This window comes from Pholis gunnellus (assembly GCF_910591455.1).
Source record: "Pholis gunnellus genome assembly, chromosome: 17".
NCBI classification, from domain to species: domain Eukaryota; kingdom Metazoa; phylum Chordata; class Actinopteri; order Perciformes; family Pholidae; genus Pholis; species Pholis gunnellus.
In genome coordinates, this window is record NC_136544.1 from 12609235 (window position 1) to 12628111 (window position 18877).

General features: G+C 42.4%; 1 protein-coding gene across 2 annotated transcripts; it reads left to right on the forward strand.

Moving 5' to 3' along the window:
- The first annotated feature begins 925 nt into the window (after window positions 1-925).
- srl (sarcalumenin) lies at window positions 926-17881 on the forward strand. Of its 2 annotated transcripts, XM_079177014.1 has the most exons (7): window positions 926-1004; window positions 11171-11272; window positions 11859-11954; window positions 12745-12780; window positions 13991-14107; window positions 14648-14881; window positions 14996-17881. In XM_079177014.1, the coding sequence occupies exons 1-7, from the start codon at window positions 944-946 to the stop codon at window positions 15805-15807; spliced, it is 1458 nt and encodes a 485-aa protein (XP_079033140.1). In that variant the 5' UTR covers window positions 926-943; the 3' UTR covers window positions 15808-17881. The 2 variants fall into 2 exon arrangements, with proteins under 2 accessions (XP_079033140.1, XP_079033141.1); XM_079177015.1 differs by lacking the exon at window positions 12745-12780.
- Window positions 17882-18877: the final 996 nt, after the last annotated feature.

Genomic DNA, 18877 nt, shown 5'->3' on the forward strand with positions numbered 1-18877 from the left:
CTGTATTGTTTGGACACGCTTCCCGAATCATATGAGACGGACTTGCACGAGTAAGAAACTCCTGCCATATTTGGGGATTAATTTACAGTTGAGATGTTGATTCCCGAGGAATTGTGAGATTATGTTCAGCCCAGTATGTCTGCTCGAGTGTGATAAAGCAGTAATCCTCCCAGTGTCTAGCTGTGTTCGGGTTTCTAGGTAGACTAGAGGGCCTATATGTTCCAGTCATTCCCACTCTTCAGCTCTTCCCCTCTCTCTCTCTCTCTCTCTCTCTCTCGCGGTCTTATAAAGGATCATTTTACAAAATGTTGTTTCAGAGAAACAGGATATTTAACAGAATTTAAAATAGAATATTTTATAACTGTTAGAGGACTATTATTACACATATTCACCTTCTTGCCAACAGTTGGATGAGAAGATTGATAGAAAGTATGAAGCGAAGATCAATTAGCATATTTTAGTATAAAGATTAGAAGCAGCTAACCTGGCCCCCTCTCCAAAGTTTAAAAATCTGGCTAAACCTACACCTCTCAAGCTCACCTTAATTCACTTTATTTCTCGTTTGTTTAATTCTTCCACATATTGCTTCCAATACTTAGGCTAAGTGGTATCAAACCTTCTCATCTAACTTTCCTTCAATACCGCTGATTTCAAACCAGTTTGCCTTTTAGGTCCTATTAGCATATACAGTATCTTTTTTTGTAAAATCGTTATCAGTGAGAAGTTGTGTGATCCAGCACTGACACCTTTATGCCAACGCCCGAGCTGCTCTAAAAAGGAGAGTCAGCTGCTTGACTCCTAGCAACACCTCCAACTCACAGATCTCAGCCCCTCCACCAACTGGCCCTCTCTGTGCTCCGCCTCTTCTCTCTGCATGCCCTTTAACCTTCCTGCCTTGGTATATATAGTCTGTGTGACTATCACAGTTCTCCTGGCAGCCATCATGAAGGGTACAGTCTTGATCTGCTGTTTCCTCTCCCTGCTGCATTTGCAGGCCGCAGCAGGTAAGACTTTTAAGATAGCATTTGGTCAAACATCTGGCGGATTCTTCGTATTTTGTGTTGAGTGGTGCATTGTGGGCACGAGATACGTTTGTGTACAAATGCTGCTGATGAATGAAATAGTGATGCGGTGTAAGTTTAGAGGCGGGTTAAATGAATGTTTAATGAAGGCTTGATTGCTCTGTTAGCTTGATCATACTGTGACCCTTCAGAGATTCAGAGGCTGAGATTCAGACTGTTAAAAGTAGATGGCCTAAAGTAGCTCTTGTGTCCATCGTGGAGGCAGTTTGGTCAGCAATGGCACTGTTTTCTAGAGGCAGGGTGCGTTGGGGACGGTGACAGTCATGAGGACACCAGCCGAGGATAGACAGTGACAGTGACAGAGACAGAAATGTAAGCCCTTTGCAACCAAGCAGGACTATTTAAAATCGGTCTCGGTTTATAATTAGATTTGAGTGGCACTTTGTCGTCTTTCTAATCATCAAAATCCAAAACACACTTGACACTTTTGATGCACGAACAAATGTCTTATCATACATTTCGGTAACTCTACAAAGGAGAGGGCCGTTGAGGGCCATTCAAACTAGAGTTCAGGCTCTCCTGTAAACTGACAGCACGTCAGCTGTCCTAACGCATGGCACCAGCTGATGGAAAGTCTAAGTCTAACCAAGGAGAGAACAGCCATGCGGGAACTTGAATGAACGTTCAAAAAAGTGATCTCTTTGCTACATTCTTTAATTTTGTTTTCCACTACTTGGTTTGGAATTGTTAATGCAGACTTTTAATACCTTTAGGGGGCAACATTTCCTACAGGGATCGAGACAACTTCACAATACAGACGATTAGATGGCACCCGTGAAGTTAAATGTCATACTGACAACATCTTCTCCCAGATTACCTATTCTAAAAATGCGGACTGGTCACTGGGTCTGGACTAGAGTGGTTAGCGTTACCCTTGTCCGTCACCCTTGTCCGTCCTTGGGGTAGCTCCACAGCCCGGGCCCAGGGCTCCATATTCCACGCTGCTGTCAAGTGTCTAAGATTGGAAGGCCTCCTGAAACCCAACACTGTTCATTACAGTTCCTCCCTCCCTCCGCTCCACTCCCCGTCCCTTCTGACTCCTCACCCCTCCCAGCCCCATGCTTCTCTTTAGATACACAGCACAGCTGCTGTCACTCTGCACTGTCACAATCGCAATTTATTCCCAGCAGTTGACCTTATAGGGACATGCATTCTCCAGGCAGGAGGGGCCCGGGCTTTGGCTGCAACTCATGCCTTCATAGACCCCTTTTGCAGCCCCGTGCATCTTTTGGTGGCCTTTGGTATTCATTTTTTAAAGCTGCACACAGGAGTGTTGAGTCCAATACCTGCAGGTTTTGGACAATTATGAGAATCATGAACTCCTTGCTGCCCAGTGTGTAAACAATTATGTTATTGATCTGTTAGATCGATACGAGGAACTCCATTTAGTAGATTTTGTGTACAGTTTGTGAGAAAAGCAGCTGACACATTGACCTGGTAATCTTGATGTTGTTGATGTCTTTAATTTCTGTCTCAAACTAATATAAAGACTGAAGCCAGTTGATTACACCAATATAATTGTCGACATTTTTATGTAAAGCAAGGACACCGTGACATTGTAAATTGTAGGCAGAATAAAGGGAATCATTTTGTTATCAAAATGCATTCCTATGTGTATGGTTAGACATCATTAGGCTCTGGTGTAGCAACACACCTGCAGGTGTAGTAAGGCCAACAGCATCTTCCAGGCCTGGTGAGCTCATCTGACTCTGCCTCAATAATGTCCTTACAGTTCTTCACCAGCAGGTTTTAAATAGCTTCCACATTCTATACCAAAGCAAGGAGCAGAGGGAACCCATGTTTTTTGGTGGTGTGAATGTGTCAATAGGTTACATGGCCAACCTGACCCCATGATGCTCACATGTCATGTAGGAGTAAACATAGGTTGCTATAGCAATGATGGGGTTATTTTAAGGTTGCCAGAAACCCTACACTAATCAGGTCTTGTGTGAATGGCGCTGACTGACCAATTAGAATTGAATCCATGTGCAGATTTTGATGTTATATGTGGAGTTTGAGTGTGAAAGGGGTTTTAAGAAAGCCGCTAATACAATATACAATGTCATCAGTGCAAATACAATTACAACATATTGCTAAAATGCAACACCCAGAACCTGAGAGCTGACTTTTTTTGATATACAAATATATCAGAGCCTCTTTGGGACCTTGATTAGTTCTTCACACCAACGTGTTTATACTTGAGTGGTAACACTATCCATCCTCGATACAGTAAAAACATCTTTGACCTCCTCGCTTTGCGGAAGGGAGACATGGGAATTTAAAGACGCACTGTCTCCACGTGATCTCCTCTGACGGTATGTGGCGTGTCTGGGACATCCCTATGCTGCCAGTAGTAGAAGGGACGCACCAGTCACACTCCACTGCCGTACAACACACCCCTTCTTAAGACAAGCCCCCACAGTCCCAAGGGCACCTGACGTCCTCTCCTGGCTTTTAAACAGGAAAGCAGAGATAGAGGCGTCAGATCAACACCTCAGGGTGAAGTGTCTTTGCCATTGCGCCTTCCTTTGAGCTTGTCACTCAACTAAATGTCTACTTGTCAGTGACCCCTTAGAGGACTAATACAATAAATTACACATAACATGGTCTGTAAGGGCCAGTGGCAACCATAAGGTCAGTGATGGTTTTTGTTTGGTTGTTTTTTGTAAAACAAAATACACCAACATTTGCATCTAGAAAATAGTCTGGCTTTTCCATTAAGGACAGTCTTTCTGAAATACATGAATTTGAATTTAATTTATTTAATTTTAGTTTGGAAGTAATTAATTATACTAGTGATTGAACTGTATTTATTGTGTAAAATGCCTGAGATACCAGGAAAACCATAGTGTGTCTTATTTGCCAAGTATCAGTACTGTATTTGAAACTCACATGAGCTACTGAACCAGTTAACAGTAGCTCTCAGTCCATTGGCCCGTATTACACAGTCCGCTCTAGGGATGTGGATGTTTCTGAGTCTCCAAACTGACTAAAATAGGAGCTACCAATTCTGCCCCCTCCTCTGTCCATCTTCTGACCCATTGTGGGTCTATTTTTGACTATGGGGGAGTTCTAGCTTCACAAGCTGTGCCACCTGTTGCAATCCGTGGCCTCTTCTCACCACGCCCTGCACAAGCTCTGCTGACTGCTCTCACACCTCTGACCCTTGCTAGAGGAAAAAAATCCTGTGCATTTCTATGGCTATAGGTTCACTTGGTATTCACTCGCTTTGTTTTAAGTGAAATGTATAAGCCATGTCCTTGACGTGTGCAAGAGAATTGGTTTGTGTTTTGTAGCATTAATGCTATCTGTGTCCTTTGGTATTTCACAAACCAGTGGTTATGTGAAAAGTGTCTACTCTGTTTAAATTTGAATGAAACCGAGGCCTCTCTCCATGGATCTTTCCAGTGGAACCCCCTGGCCTTCAGTTAAGGTTGCCTGAATCCCCCTGTGCTCAGGATAAATCCTCTGACTGGGGATTCCAGGCCTGTCACCCTCATCATGTTCATAATTCAATTTACCTCCACTGTGCTCCAAGCAGAACATGATCCGGGGTTTTTATACATACACAGATATACCTGATATATACAGAGTAAGTGCACATGTCTGCAGATACATACTAGCACACAATTCATGTCCACATCAGATGATATTATGCACATAGGGTGATCCCTGCTTGTATGTTTTGACTACATAACACTGTTTGCTTGTGTTCTTATGATTGTCTGAATTAGTTGACAGAGCTCAAGATACATTTTTGTTTAATTTATCTCCATTTCAGCTGAATTTGCTGTGTATTTCCACATTGGATAGTGATTGGCTCCACAAACCATACACAAGAACGACTCCTATTTCAGGGAAGTACGAAGCCTTCTCCGCTCAGCAGAGTAAACGTCTTCATACATCTATCGATCTCAATAGTAAAGGTGGTCTTTAAAATTGAGCAAATATAGAGGTTTCACCCTTACAGTAGGTGATTGACCTTCCTCCTGATGATTGAATAGCCTCCACACAAGGATCTATAGTTGAGGTGTGACTTACTCGGCCGCTGATGCCGTAGTAGGCTTAAATCTCCAACATTCCCACTGGATGTGCTGATGCCACCAGAATGTTTCTCCAAACTGAGGGAGGGTTGTGTGGCAACGGGCTCATTGCGGACACATGGTCCTGGGCGCAGATGTCCGGGGTTCAACTCCCCTGGCGCCTGCAGGGTTAATTTTGAGCGCTGATGCAAGGCCCGCCTTTTGCAGGCAACACTACCTCTCTGATCTTTGCAGACCCCTGTCCCAGTGCTTCCATCAGGAATTGACTGGATTGGGAGGTGTTAACACACTCAAAGCAGTTAAGGCCCACTCAAGAGGCTTGTGTTAAAAGATACGACTCTTCTGAGTGATGAGTCAAGTTACAGAAGCTTGAGTAAGCTTTGTGTGCTGCAGGGACAGGCCTGGCACTGTGAAGATATGGTTCTCCTCAAAAGCCACTTCAGCCTCCAACTTGAATCATCCTTAGTGTCCTCTGAAAGCCGGCTTCTCTCAAACACTTCCTCATTGTGTAATTCATCCCATCTGGTAGTGTGTGTTCAGATGACTTCAATTCCTGCTTTGCAATGTTTCTCTTGACTCAATTTGACATGCAGCCAACATGTGCCATCACGAGTGTCCGGTTTAAAAAAAGAAATTGGCTGCCACGTCTCACAGATAGTGCTACAAGATGACGTCACTTACTGTTGTCTAAAGGTCTAAAAAACGGTTTTGTGTAGGAATTTAGTGATCATCTGACCTATATTGGAGGATTTAAAAAATGCCTTTCATTGAAGATCATTGTCAATTTATTTTTAAGTTATATATCTGCTTGTTTCGACATGCATTGAGTGGAGTGGCACTCTTGCCATTATGAGCTCAGATGCGTAAAAGGATGAACCCATTTTCTCTTGCATTGTCCTCTTTTCTTATCACTACATCCTACTGTACCCCTTGAAAATACAGAGCAGTCACTGAATCATTTTAGGGATTGCAGTATTTCTCATACCCTCCTTCATTCTGGCTGCTAACCTTTTGGTTTTTCTTGTTCTTGCACCGTGCTGGGAGCAACATTTAACCGGCTTATTTTTAGCAGGTTGACTCAGGGGAGAATCAGTGGGGCTGCGTTGTTCCTTAACCAGCACTGTGTGTCATTGCAGCCACCCTGCAAAAGAGCAACTGTTGGGGTCTCAATTAAAGACTGAGCCGTCCTGTAGGGGGTCTTTCCTAATCTTCACATCGTTGTTTACCTGTGCACATACTGTACTGAAATACCTCTTTTTGCTTTCTGTGGTCTGATACGCTTTCAAATCATTTGATTGATTGAAAGTGCTTGCTGTGTTTTTCATGAATGGAGAAGCTTTCTTTCTCTGCTTTATTGACCATTTTATTGAACGAAAATATATTTCTACCCTAAATGCCCGTGGTTCATTAATACAGTTTGCTTCAGGCTTGTAAACACAAAGGAGATTTAGCTTGTCATTTGATGCAGCATCCGTTTTGCCCAAAGCGGAATGCCATTCTGACTTCTGTCCAAAAACACTAGAAGTCATTGACCTCATGCCTCATGGTCGGTGGTTGCACTCCAGGTGAGGGTGCAGGATGCCATGACAGTGCCGCCCTCTCTTTATTTACAGTATATACATTTATCTAGACAAAAATCCATAAAGTTAGTCTTTAGCACCAATTTAGCACCATGTATGAAGACTTAGAAATGTGCAGAAGGTCAGCAATGAGATTTTTGTGATACATACATTAATAGATGGCATACATAAGTAGATATTTGACAAAATTATCACTTTGATTATATACCATTTGTAATATCTCAAATTTTACAATTAATGAGGATCAATCAAAGTGGAGAAAACCATGTCATCATACATTATTCCTTTGTTATGATTTATTTGGTTCTGACTCCAGAAAACTACCGTGACTTGTGAATTTGGATAAGATGCTGAGAGGGGCGTAATGGAGTGTGTGTACGACTTAAAGCTGTCACATCTAAGTTCCAACTCAATATGCTGTAACAGAACAAAATGACTGAAGGGAGACTGTATCTGACTGCAGTGTACATAAAATGATTGCAGTATCATCCCTCAGGTCTAAGATGTCTGTGAAATTATATTTTACCTTCCCACACCAAGTGCTTCTGCTTCACACCAGTACATTTTTGATTGGTGATGAGTACTGCAGGCATGACCATCCAGCTGAGATCAGAGGGTCGTGCCCTGGGCAACAGCGCCAACGTTTCATGCTTTCTGATCCTACAAACATGCAGATCTCCTAATCCGAACATGCGATATTATTAGGGCCCGAGCCGCCGACAACGTCGGGCCGGCGAAGGCCCTATTGAGTTTCTAAGGGTTCTTATTATTATGATTCTTATATTTGTGGGGAATGAGCTAGTAGGGGCACTTGCCATGCATGAAAACTCACCAAATTTGCACACCTCTCAGGTCTGGTGGAGAAACTCTGCTGCGCAAGGTTGCATACTTGTGTGTAAAAAAATGGCTCTCTAGCGCCCCCTACAAGGCGGGCCGGCCACGCCCCTCGGCCAGTTTGTCCGATTGACTTGAAATTCGACACACATGTCCGAATCCGCTAGATCTAAAAAAAAGCCTCTCAGACCCCGAAACTGCGCCTGGAAAAATTTTCCGCCATCTTGAATTTAGTGTAAAACACATCTTTGCGAACTCCTCCCACACGCTGGCTCCGATTGCTACCAAATTTTCTGTGGATCATTATTGGATGTAGATCACTCAGATTTATCAAAAGCTTTTTGATATCTATTTGCGTTGAGAAGATATGGACCAATGAACTTCTTAGGGGCGTGGCTTAATATCAATTCACATAACTTCTCAACCCATTGTCGAAAATTCACGAAACTTTCAGCATATGTGCACATCGCATACCGCAACATACGCTGAGATTTTTGTTGCATTCAACCAATAGGGGGCGCTACAGTAAACCCGCAAAGTTGTGTTTTTTGGCACTTTTCGCATTTTGCAGCCTTCGTATTTTAACGAACTCCTCCTAGAGCATTTATGCGATCGACTTCATATTTGTTCAGGGTGCTCTTAAGACCTTTGTGATTAAAAATTATTAAAAGCTAGCGCTTTCGTCGAAGAACCTTGACGTGGCGTGGCGGCCATTTTGCATCATTTTTCTGAAAAATCAAGTTGTTATAACTCCAAGGTACATAATCCAATCCACACAAAACTTCTTGTGCATGATGCCACTTCAAGCCTGAACATACTTAAATTGAAAAAAATGAAATAACTCATAGCGCCACCTACTGGCTGAAGGAAATGTCATATTTTATACGTTTCTTTATTCCTCCTAGCCAGATGACCCGATTAGTCTCAAAATCAGTAAGGATAGTCTTAGGACATTGATGAAGAGCCATCATAAGTATTGTGTGTTTTCGTTGAACGCTGTTGCCGTGGCGACGCATCGTTTGCCATGCAAAATTGAAGTTGTTATAACTCAAAGGTACATTATCCAATTTGCACAAAACTTCTTGTGCATGATGCCACTTCAAGCTTGAACATACCTGATTTGAAAAAATTCAAAAAACTCATAGCGCCACCTACTGGCTAAAGGAAATTTGTTTCAGTAGGTTAGGATGCTCAAAAAATCATGGTACTTTGCACAAGTGTCAAAGGCATCGGAAGAAATATATGGAATGATTTTTGGCCTTATCCGTTTTAAATTGCCTCTGTAGCGCCCCCTACAATATTTCAAAAGAGCAGCCCCGGCGCTACGTTTGAGCTACATGTACGAAACTTGGTAGGCACATGTATCCTGTGGAGGCTTAAAAATAAGTCTCTTGGCACCATGCTCTAAAACCTACCGAAGTCGGCCATTTTGATTTTGGTGTCATTTTTCCATAGCATAGTAGGTGATGATGCTCAAAAATTCATGGCACTTTGCACATGTGTCAAAGGCATCGGAAGAAATATGTGGTATGATTTTTGGCCTTGTGCGTTTTAAATTGCCTCTGTAGCGCCCCCTACAATATTTCAAAAGAGCAACCCCGGCGCTACGTTTGAGCTACACGTACGAAACTCGGTAGGCGCGCGTATCCTGTGGAGACTTAAATATAAGTCTCATGGCACCATGCTGTAAAACCTACCAGAAGTCGGCCATTTTGATTTCGGTGTCATTTTTCCTCAGCATAGTACTATCTGCAAAGCATCGTTTCCAGCATCGGGCGGTCCCACGCGGGATCGACGACGTCTCGCTCGCGGACGCGCAGTCCAGCGGTCGCGGACGTTCTCCGACGCGCAGGCCGGAGTCCGCCGCAAGCCCCGACGCGCAAGGGAGGCGAGGGCCCGTTCATCGCTGCTCGCAGCTTTAATTAGTTTTCCGTCTGCAATGCTGAACAGTTTTCTGTCATATTTATGTCAAGGAGAGGTGTGCAGCTGAGGAGGTTAGATCAAACTTTTGAGTTGAGCACTAAAGCACTAAATTTGATCTGTTTTTTTAATTAAGCAGCTTTAACATTAAGTCAGTGATTGAATTTGAACGATGTTAATATGTTTCCTGTGCCAGTAAACTCAATGTAACTGGCCTGTGCTGACAGGAAGTATGCAGATGACGTGTTTATATAACAAGATCAATATTCAGATTATGCCATGTGTTATACACGGTCTGATTTATAATTGAATGACTGCAATTAATCACCCCTACAACTGCTACAATCGGATTTAAAATTCCAGTAACAAGCTGTAAATACCTTTTAAAATTCGCTAACAACTTTATTAAGGCAGTGTCTGGAAGCTAGAATTCAAAGACCAATAACCCTTCTCGGACATGAAGGTATGAGCCAGGAAGACTTCCCCACTCCTCCTATATATAGCTCACAGCTGTAGCAGGTTTGTCTGAAGCCGGACTGTGTGGGAGGGGTTACAGGGAGGCCTGTTCTGAGGCCTGGACACACAAGGACAGGCCTAAAAGTGCGATAGGTCTGTGATAGGTGGGTAAATATAGAAGAGAAAAGACACAGGATTGCACATCATTGTCTCATAGTGTAGCCTATATTCCTTATGGGAACACTCAGTCCAGCTCTGAGTTCTCCTCCCAGTCCATAATGCAACTGGGGAAGTCCCCCTTTCTCTCTCTCTCTCTCTCTCTCTCTCTCTCTCTCTCTCTCTCTCTCTCTCTCTCTCTCTCTGCCCCTCTTTGCTGTTGCTATAAAGCCCATGGTGATGCCAAACAAACTATGTTTATTTACAGCATTTGCTTTCTAAATTAAGAGCTGATTGTACTAACAGCTGAGATCTGGACGGGCCGATATGTTCCAAAGAGATATGAGATCATCTCATGGTTATTTTATGCACATTTACATGAAAACTGATGAATTTGTAGGCTAGAGCGCACACGGGGTGAATTTAGTTCTTGTTCCTAATGGATGATTTACATGTATCACACAGCAGGAAGAGGACATCGTAAAGGATGTGTGCCACAGTGTAATCACCAACAATTTTCAGTTCAATTAGCTGTAATTGTGCATTGCAGCTAGCTATGCATTGTTATTCATGCGTAGCTAGTCGTCATCATTCAGGTTTTGTAATTAACAAAGAAAAAAGGGAAGACAGAAAGGTAGATGGGTCATGAAGATAGAGCAGAAAAGACAACGTTAAGAGGCATTCGGTGTGCTTGTGGCCGCAGATGAAATCAAAGCTCAGGTGGGAAACATCTGACAGCTGAAATATCTGCTGTGTCTGAAGTCGCTATTAGCATCTAATGCAAAGCTGTCACTCTGTGCTTATTATCATTTATCTGTGAGTCACACTTAAATTCCCAGCAGTGGTGATACTTCTTGAGACAGAGGACTGACGTGTAGCCAGAGATAGCTACACCGTTGGTCTCTATTGAACATTTGATTGAACATGTATGACTGGCTGCCATCAGCCCGAGTGAGAGCCTCATAATGAAACTGTCACTTGATTGGTTTGCAGCCACCTCGGTCCACTTCCATTATTCATGTTATCAGATCATTAAGCACATACACTGAGAACTTTAACCAAGTTACATTTTGTTAATTTCTTTTTTTTTCTTTTACAGAGGATGAAGAAGTAGATGATTTCATCTCCGTCCTCAGGGACAGATCTCACATCGACGAGACGCTGCGGCTTGCAACTGAGGAAAAATCAGGAGACTATGCAGGTGAGGATCAAAGATTCATTAGAAGTGTTTTTATAAAGCTCTATGCTCGCTTGTACCGTATCTGACGAATTGAAGTTACCTCAGTGAAGCATGTCAAGCAGTTGAATACTGTGTTATCCTTTGAATCTCACTCCCTGATTTCCTTTCAGCTTTCATATGTATTCCTCAACTTTGACATTTGTTTTGCAACACAAAGTAAGATGCAACAATAAGACAATAAACAAAATAGTTTGCCACGTAACTTCTTTTTTTTTTACTTATCTATAATTATTGGGGGAGTTTTACCCTTTTAGGCCTCTGAAAAGTAAATAGTTGTAACAATCTAAAACTCTGGAAAAGCTTACAACTCATCAATATGTGAAACATGCGTCAAATGGTCCTAAGTAGGCACTGCACCATTTTAGGAGTCAATAGGCAGAAAGGCTGGGAGCCACTGTAATATCATGGTTAAGTGACATTTTACAAAATTGGACTTTTATTTCTCTCCTTCTTCTCCATCATGGCCTGTATAATTGTCACCCCTGCCTCTTTTTAGATCTCTTAACGTCTTTATCATCCTTTCCCCTCTCTTATCTTGCTCCTTCAGCGGCTATACAGCGGTTGCGGAACGTCTACCACTCATCCATCAAGCCGATGGAGCAGGCCTACAAGTACAATGAGCTGAGGCAGCACGAGATCTCAGGTATCACAGAAGCTTTGGCTACGTCTGCACTTTGGTCTGATGTGTGGGTTTCTCTGTTTGGGTTGCTTTGGTGACTGATTTGTTGACTTGTTTGTACAAACACATCGTCCTCACACCATCAACCGATACATAACAGAAGGATCTTTTTTCCATTGTAGGGGATTTCATCGTATGTCACTTTTTTCTTTTCTTTTGGGAGGGGGGGGCTTTACTTGTATGAGTACCTTTAGAGGTCATTTATAGGCTTTTAGGTACAGAGATAGTAACAACCTTATGTAGTCATTATCTCTCCATTCATGCTACTTAAAAATATTTCTTCCCCTTTTCTTCTATTCATTGACATACTTTTTGAAATGATTTTTAAATGAGTGTGTTCCGTTTCTTCCCTGTAAGCTCAACAAGAACAAACTCTACTTTCCCACAATGAAATGAAGCTCGCCCTCTTGTGGCTTGTTAGGCTTAGCATGCTTGAAAACTTGACAAATATCACTTGTATCATGCTTCTAATTGAAAATAAAATGTTGTATAAGACAGTAAAAAAACAAACGGACAAAAGATTCACTTTATCGCCATCCGTACCATCCATTTGTAGACGGACATGTTTGGCACATCAGGTCAAATATGGGACTAGGTTCCCACCCATTCATCCACATTGTTACTCTACCCCTCCCTGTTGCTACTAGAGACCTCACACCCTCACTCCTCACTCTCCTCCACCTCCTATTCCCTTCACCTCTTTTTACTCCATCCCTCTCCTGTCCCCATTCCCTCCGCTCCCCTCATCTAACAGCCTACCCTGGACGAACCGTGGGGGACTCATCCACAGGTTGGTGTGGGCGGGGCTTACCCGTGCATGGCACTGCCTGAAGTGCTCAGCCCCTTACTTTCCATCTTCATTTGTCCTCATATATGTGTGAGCCACTTAGACTAATAAATACTACACTGCTCCCTGCGGGTCACACATTTCAAGCATGTTTCACTTTGGGTGACACCCAGGTGTACCAGCCCAGACTGGGGCCTAGTCAAAGTGATCCATAGGTGAAAGGTTCAACCCAAACAGAGCAAAATGGATTTACTCTTTCTTGATTTACTCGTTTAGAATTTCAACCAAAGCTCCATCATTTAAATTCCATATTAAAGAAGTAAAAGGGAAGAAATGTAAATTCAACAAGTTTTAGAAATGTTAGGATTGATAGTGTATTTACAGAGAGAACAAGCATTAAGTTGGGTATAACATGTAAAATATAGAGGGGGGTTGCATGTGCAGTTCTGGCTTTAGCAAAGGACACATAGGTGGGAGACACTGGTGGGAGAGGATGGTCAGTGTTCGGCTTGTAGGGAATTGACCGACTTTTTGTCAAACTTTTTTATCAATTTCAAAGCCACTAGATTCAGAGGTGTTTTGATGAGGACATTTTCTCTTTGTTCTTCTTTTGTTTTTGTTCTTTTGATATTCGTATCCTCATCGTCTTTTGAATTCATTCAGCTTTGGACCAGTAGGTTAAAACAGAACTTGACTGCACCCTACCACCCCAACACCATGTCCACTCACAACACACATGGCAGCTTGTTATGAGACACACAGCTTGCTCTGAAAGCCTTGCACTGAGGAGTCAATGGCACTGCTTTGACGTGTGTCACTGAGTTATGGCTGTAGCACTTTGTTGAGACATTTCTTATGCTATTAAACAAGCATAACAGCTTCGACGCGCCTTTCTTTGCTCATCTTTCTTTTTACTTTGCTTTCTTAGTCTTACAAAACATTTTTCTGCGCTGCTCATTGAGAGTGACAGTACTATCCTGACATGCCTCTACTGTATAGTTAACAACATACATTTTGGATTGTATTTTGGTTAAACTATCTTTATGAGGATAAAGGAGAACGTTGCAAACATTGGCTTCTTTTGGCAACATGAACAGCTCAAGTTCTCGCGCCTTTTCTTCTCAGCCACAAATAAAATCCCAGCATAACTGGTTATCTCGTAATTTTTCATACAAATAGATTTTAACCACTGTTGTCTCTCCTTGCCCGACAGATGGAGAGATTACCTCCAAGCCCATGGTGCTGTTCCTGGGACCCTGGAGTGTCGGAAAGTCCTCCATGATCAATTACCTCCTGGGCATGAACGACAGCCCCTATCAGCTCTACACAGGCACGTTACACAGATTTCCTTCTCGTTGTTATTTTCTTCTCTTGAACTATAATTTAATGAGGATAAAGTAACCCTTAAATGTCATCATATATCTACAGGACTATTAGAGAGGCAGCTACTTTATCTAAAAGTTACAGGATTGAGCGTGTCAGTGCAAGAATGCATAGTGGTTATCAAGTAGGCATTCAGCATCACAGAGGTTTTGTTGAATTAGATCCATGACCTCTTAAGAAGACTCAACAATGATCTCTGACAATTTAGTACCACTGCTCAACATATTTACAGCAATTTTGATCTATATTAATGTTAACGATGTTGTTCCATAACTGCTGGATTTGTGAATTTGCTACATTTTCCGTATCATCTTAAAAGCTGATGATATGACAGCATCAAGAAAATAATTTATTGCAGGTTTAAACGCTTCCCCTGTGCATACACATCATGGGATTTTCTTTCTTTAACATGTTTCCGAATCCGTTCCTCTTCTTGGTACTACCCTTGTTTATTTCTCCCTCTTGTTTTCCACAAATTTGTCTTCAGGAGCGGAGCCTACTACCTCTGAGTTCACTGTAATTATGCACGGCGAGAAGATCCGCTCTGTTGAGGGTATTGTCATGGCAGCAGACAGCTCTCGGTCCTTCTCTCCCTTGGAGAAGTTTGGCCAAAACTTCTTGGAAAAACTGGTCGGTATTGAGATGCCCCACAAGCTGCTGGAACGCGTGACTTTTGTGGACACACCTGGAATCATTGAGAACCGGAAACAGCAGGAGAGAGGTAAAACTGAGTTTTACCTTCAGTTTGCAGGTTTTCACAAATCTCAATTCAAATACGAAGCAGCTGGCTGCAACTCAGTATTCAGTGATTTATTTCTTCTCTTCTTCCGTCCAGGCTATCCCTTCAACGATGTTTGCCAGTGGTTCATTGACCGCGCTGACCTCATCTTCGTGGTGTTTGACCCCACCAAGCTGGACGTTGGCCTCGAGCTGGAGATGCTCTTCCGGCAGTTGAAGGGTCGCGAATCCCAGATCCGTATCATCCTAAACAAGGCTGACAACCTGGCCACCCAGGACTTAATGAGAGTCTACGGAGCGCTCTTTTGGAGCTTAGCTCCCCTCATCAATGTGACTGAACCCCCTCGCGTCTACGTCAGCTCCTTCTGGCCATATGACTATGCACCTGATACCAGCCGTGAGCTCTTCAAGCGAGAGGAGATCTCCCTCCTGGAAGATCTGAACCAGGTGATTGAAAACCGCATGGAGAACAAAATCGCCTTCATCCGCCAGCATGGCATCCGCGTACGTATCCACGGCCTGCTGGTAGACCGCTACGTCCAGACCTTTAAAGAGAAGATGAGCTTCTTCAGTGACCCTGAACTAGTCTTCAAGGAGATTGTGGACGACCCAGACAAGTTCTACATTTTCAAATCCATCCTAGCCAAGACCAACGTCAGCAAGTTTGACCTGCCGAACCGCGATGCTTACCGTGACTTCTTTGGCATCAACCCGATCACCAACTTCAAGCCCTTGACGGCTCAGTGCTCCTACATGGGAGGCTGTCTGCTGGAGAAGATTGAGAGGGCAATCACCAATGAGCTGCCTGCCCTTCTGAGCAGCATTAACTCTGGGAAGCAGCCTGGCCTGTCCTCCTGCGAGACAACTGGCTGTGGTGAAAAGCCAAAGAATCGCTACCGGAAGAACTGAGGAAAACAAAATAACTTGAGTGGGGAAAGTAAGAAGAGAAGGGGTCTGGTGAAAGCCAACCTTTCTTTTGTCAGAACGCCTGTATTGTTGAGGAGACAGAGGAGAATAGTGTTTGTTTTTTTTCCTCAGGAGAATATTGGGAGGTGCATTTAGGGACTATGGGAATGACGCAGATAGAGGGAGGGAAGGGTCATTGTTTGATAAGGCAGCTTAAGGACACAAGTGCTGAAGAAACGAGAACATGCCACTGATCACTGAGTTTTGTTAAAATACATGCTCTCCTCTTTCCCTTGCACAATCACTCTGGACTGTCTGGGATTTGGGGGTTGGGAAAGTAATGATGTGAAGAAACACAGAAATGAAAAAAGTAAGATCAAATAAAAATTGAAAATCCTGAGACTGAAAACCGTCAAATACCAGCTCCCTTGTATGTGAATAAAATGGGAAAAAGTAGAATCAGGACTTGCAAATTTGTGTTGTAAAATCTTGAGAATTGCATTGCAGAGAGTCAATTCCATACGCTTCAGAAGCTGATTTTGAAGTAGCCTTTTTGTGGGTGCTATACAAAGCCTTTATGTTTGTCATCCAAACCTTTGCTTTTGACATAGATTAACTTTAACATTGCATGTTAGATTTTATTTAACAGATGCATGCATGTCCTGCTAATATAAAGTTTAAGTAATATTTCCTCGTGTAACTGAAGCATGAACCAACCCTTCCATGCAACAAATAAGGCCATTTTTCGTTTTTGTTTTATATGCTCATCAGTCCTGGTTGTTGACAACCTATGAAATGAGCACTGTGATGGAAGCAGAGGTCAGGGTTCAAGGGTCAGAGTCTTCAGAGCGGGGTGGGTATGTTCATTCTGCTTCACTTCTTAACTGTTCTTACTGTTTCTGTCTTCGTCTATAAATTTTGTCTTTGGCAGAAATTCAATACTGTGTTATGATTTTTTTTTTTTCTTGAACAATAAGCTTCCCAGCTTTTAGCTGAATGACCAGAACAAATAACTCATGAAGAATATGTTGGATTATAGCTATCTTTAGCCATTTCTTCTGCAGGATAGAAAGCTATTTATTGATTTGTATGTGAAAACTTTCTAAATGGGCATTGAAGTAGGCTGTGTATGTGTACTGAACATCAACTGCTATACAATTTTTCTACCCCTGCAAGATTGTTATTTCCCAGCTTGCGAAAAGTGAGTTTAAGGTAAAGGTAAAGTGGAGGACTCATGAGTTGACCCCTGACCTCTGTGGAAAGAAGGAAGAATTAAATACTGACTTTTACACCCACAACGATGTTGCAGTGTCATAGCTGCAAAGTCATATGTAAGCCTACCTCAATGAACTTCCCAGAAGTGTGGCATGGTTATTGCTTAAAATAGTTTGACATTTTGGATCGGCTTCACTTCCAACACAGGGATATTTCTTGGGCAGTAACTTCGTCACCATGGGTGAAAGTGGTGTCGATCTACCAAAATGTCAAACAAAAGTGGTGTCAATCTACCAAAATGTCAAACGATCCTCAATGGATGGATAAGTCGTTGGCCTAGGTTTCCAAAAAGTTAACTCATGGACAAATGCACTTCCAGTTCCCTCTATGTCCTCCCTCACTAACCCCATTGTGAAGAGTGTTTACCCAACTAAAATCCGAAACGTAGCTAATTAAAAAGAAAAGAAAACTAACAAACACACACATTGCTTAATTTTTTCTGTTTATTTGAGTGTGAGTGCTCCACTGGATGTCAGTACGTTTACACTGCAGATCCAGAAGATGCCCACTAGAGAGTGCTGTGTAAAAGTGTAAAAAGTTATACAGACCACGAACACTCATCATGGCAACCATTTATAGTGGTGGAGTGATAGCGTGGGCTAATTTCGTTGTGTGGTTGTGCTTTTGGTATATCTCAGCATTAATCATCTTAATTTACCTGTGAATTAGATCTGAAACGGATGTGTCTCCCATTTAAGTAGTTGTGGATTCACTTTTTTGTTTTGCAATCAAATTTAAATTAATCTTGGCCCAACTTTGGAAGCTTGATGATAAAGAATAAAGATTTCTGATTGACTAGCTAGTGGAACTTTGTGGTTATTGTGATAAAACTATCAATCCTTAATAAGGGAGACTCAAAAAAGAAAACAGATAGATCAAAACTTGCACCAAACTGGTTTTCTTCACTATCTCTGTTTCTCTCCTTCTTGCTTGGCCTACAGCTCTCTATCACAACTCAATCTACATCCATTTCCTTGTTTCGTTTCTAGGAAGGTTCAATCTCTCACTTTTGGATTTCCAATGATTTGGGGAGTTTTATCCTGTAGCTGCAATGCACCAACAGTTTGTCGTGACTGGAAGTGGGGAGGGGACTGTGTGTGTGTTTGGTAGATGGAGTTTGTATGTCTGGGTGTGAGACCCCGAGACACACTGACGTGAGTGAGTGTATTTCCTGAGGAGACTGCAAATTAAAAATAATGTTAATAAGTGCTCAAACACTCTCAGGCATAGGCCAAAGCCAATTGCTGTTAATGCACACACACCGAGGCTTTTTTTGTGTGTGTACACAATATTTAATACACAATGACCTCAACCTAAAGCTGCTTTATGTACGCGTTTTCAAAACAGTCCTTTATGAATGAACGCAAAACAGATATACACATTGGCATCAACAAATGCACAGATGATATACAATAAACACGTAGCATAGAACATGTGGGCAGTTTTTTTACCAGCACAGTAAATGCTTTGAAAATCACAAGTTCAACACAAAGTTTTATTACAATGCTGACTGACCCCAAGACTCAGCATTGTAAATTGCGCTCTGATCCAAACGTGGAGGAAATCCTGTCATCTTGCAAGAAGGCATCCACTGTCCCTCTTCTCAATATACCGTTCAACTGGGAAGCCACAGTGCTGACTACAGAGGTCTGTTGTTTAATATTTCTCTCAGCTCACTGATTTGAGAATAAAGCATTAGGTTTCTTCAAGTTCTAGACTGTGCTGCACATATATACTGTAGGATTATTGTCTCATACCTGAAAAGTCACCGTTTTTTATCATGTTGATGGTGCTGAAA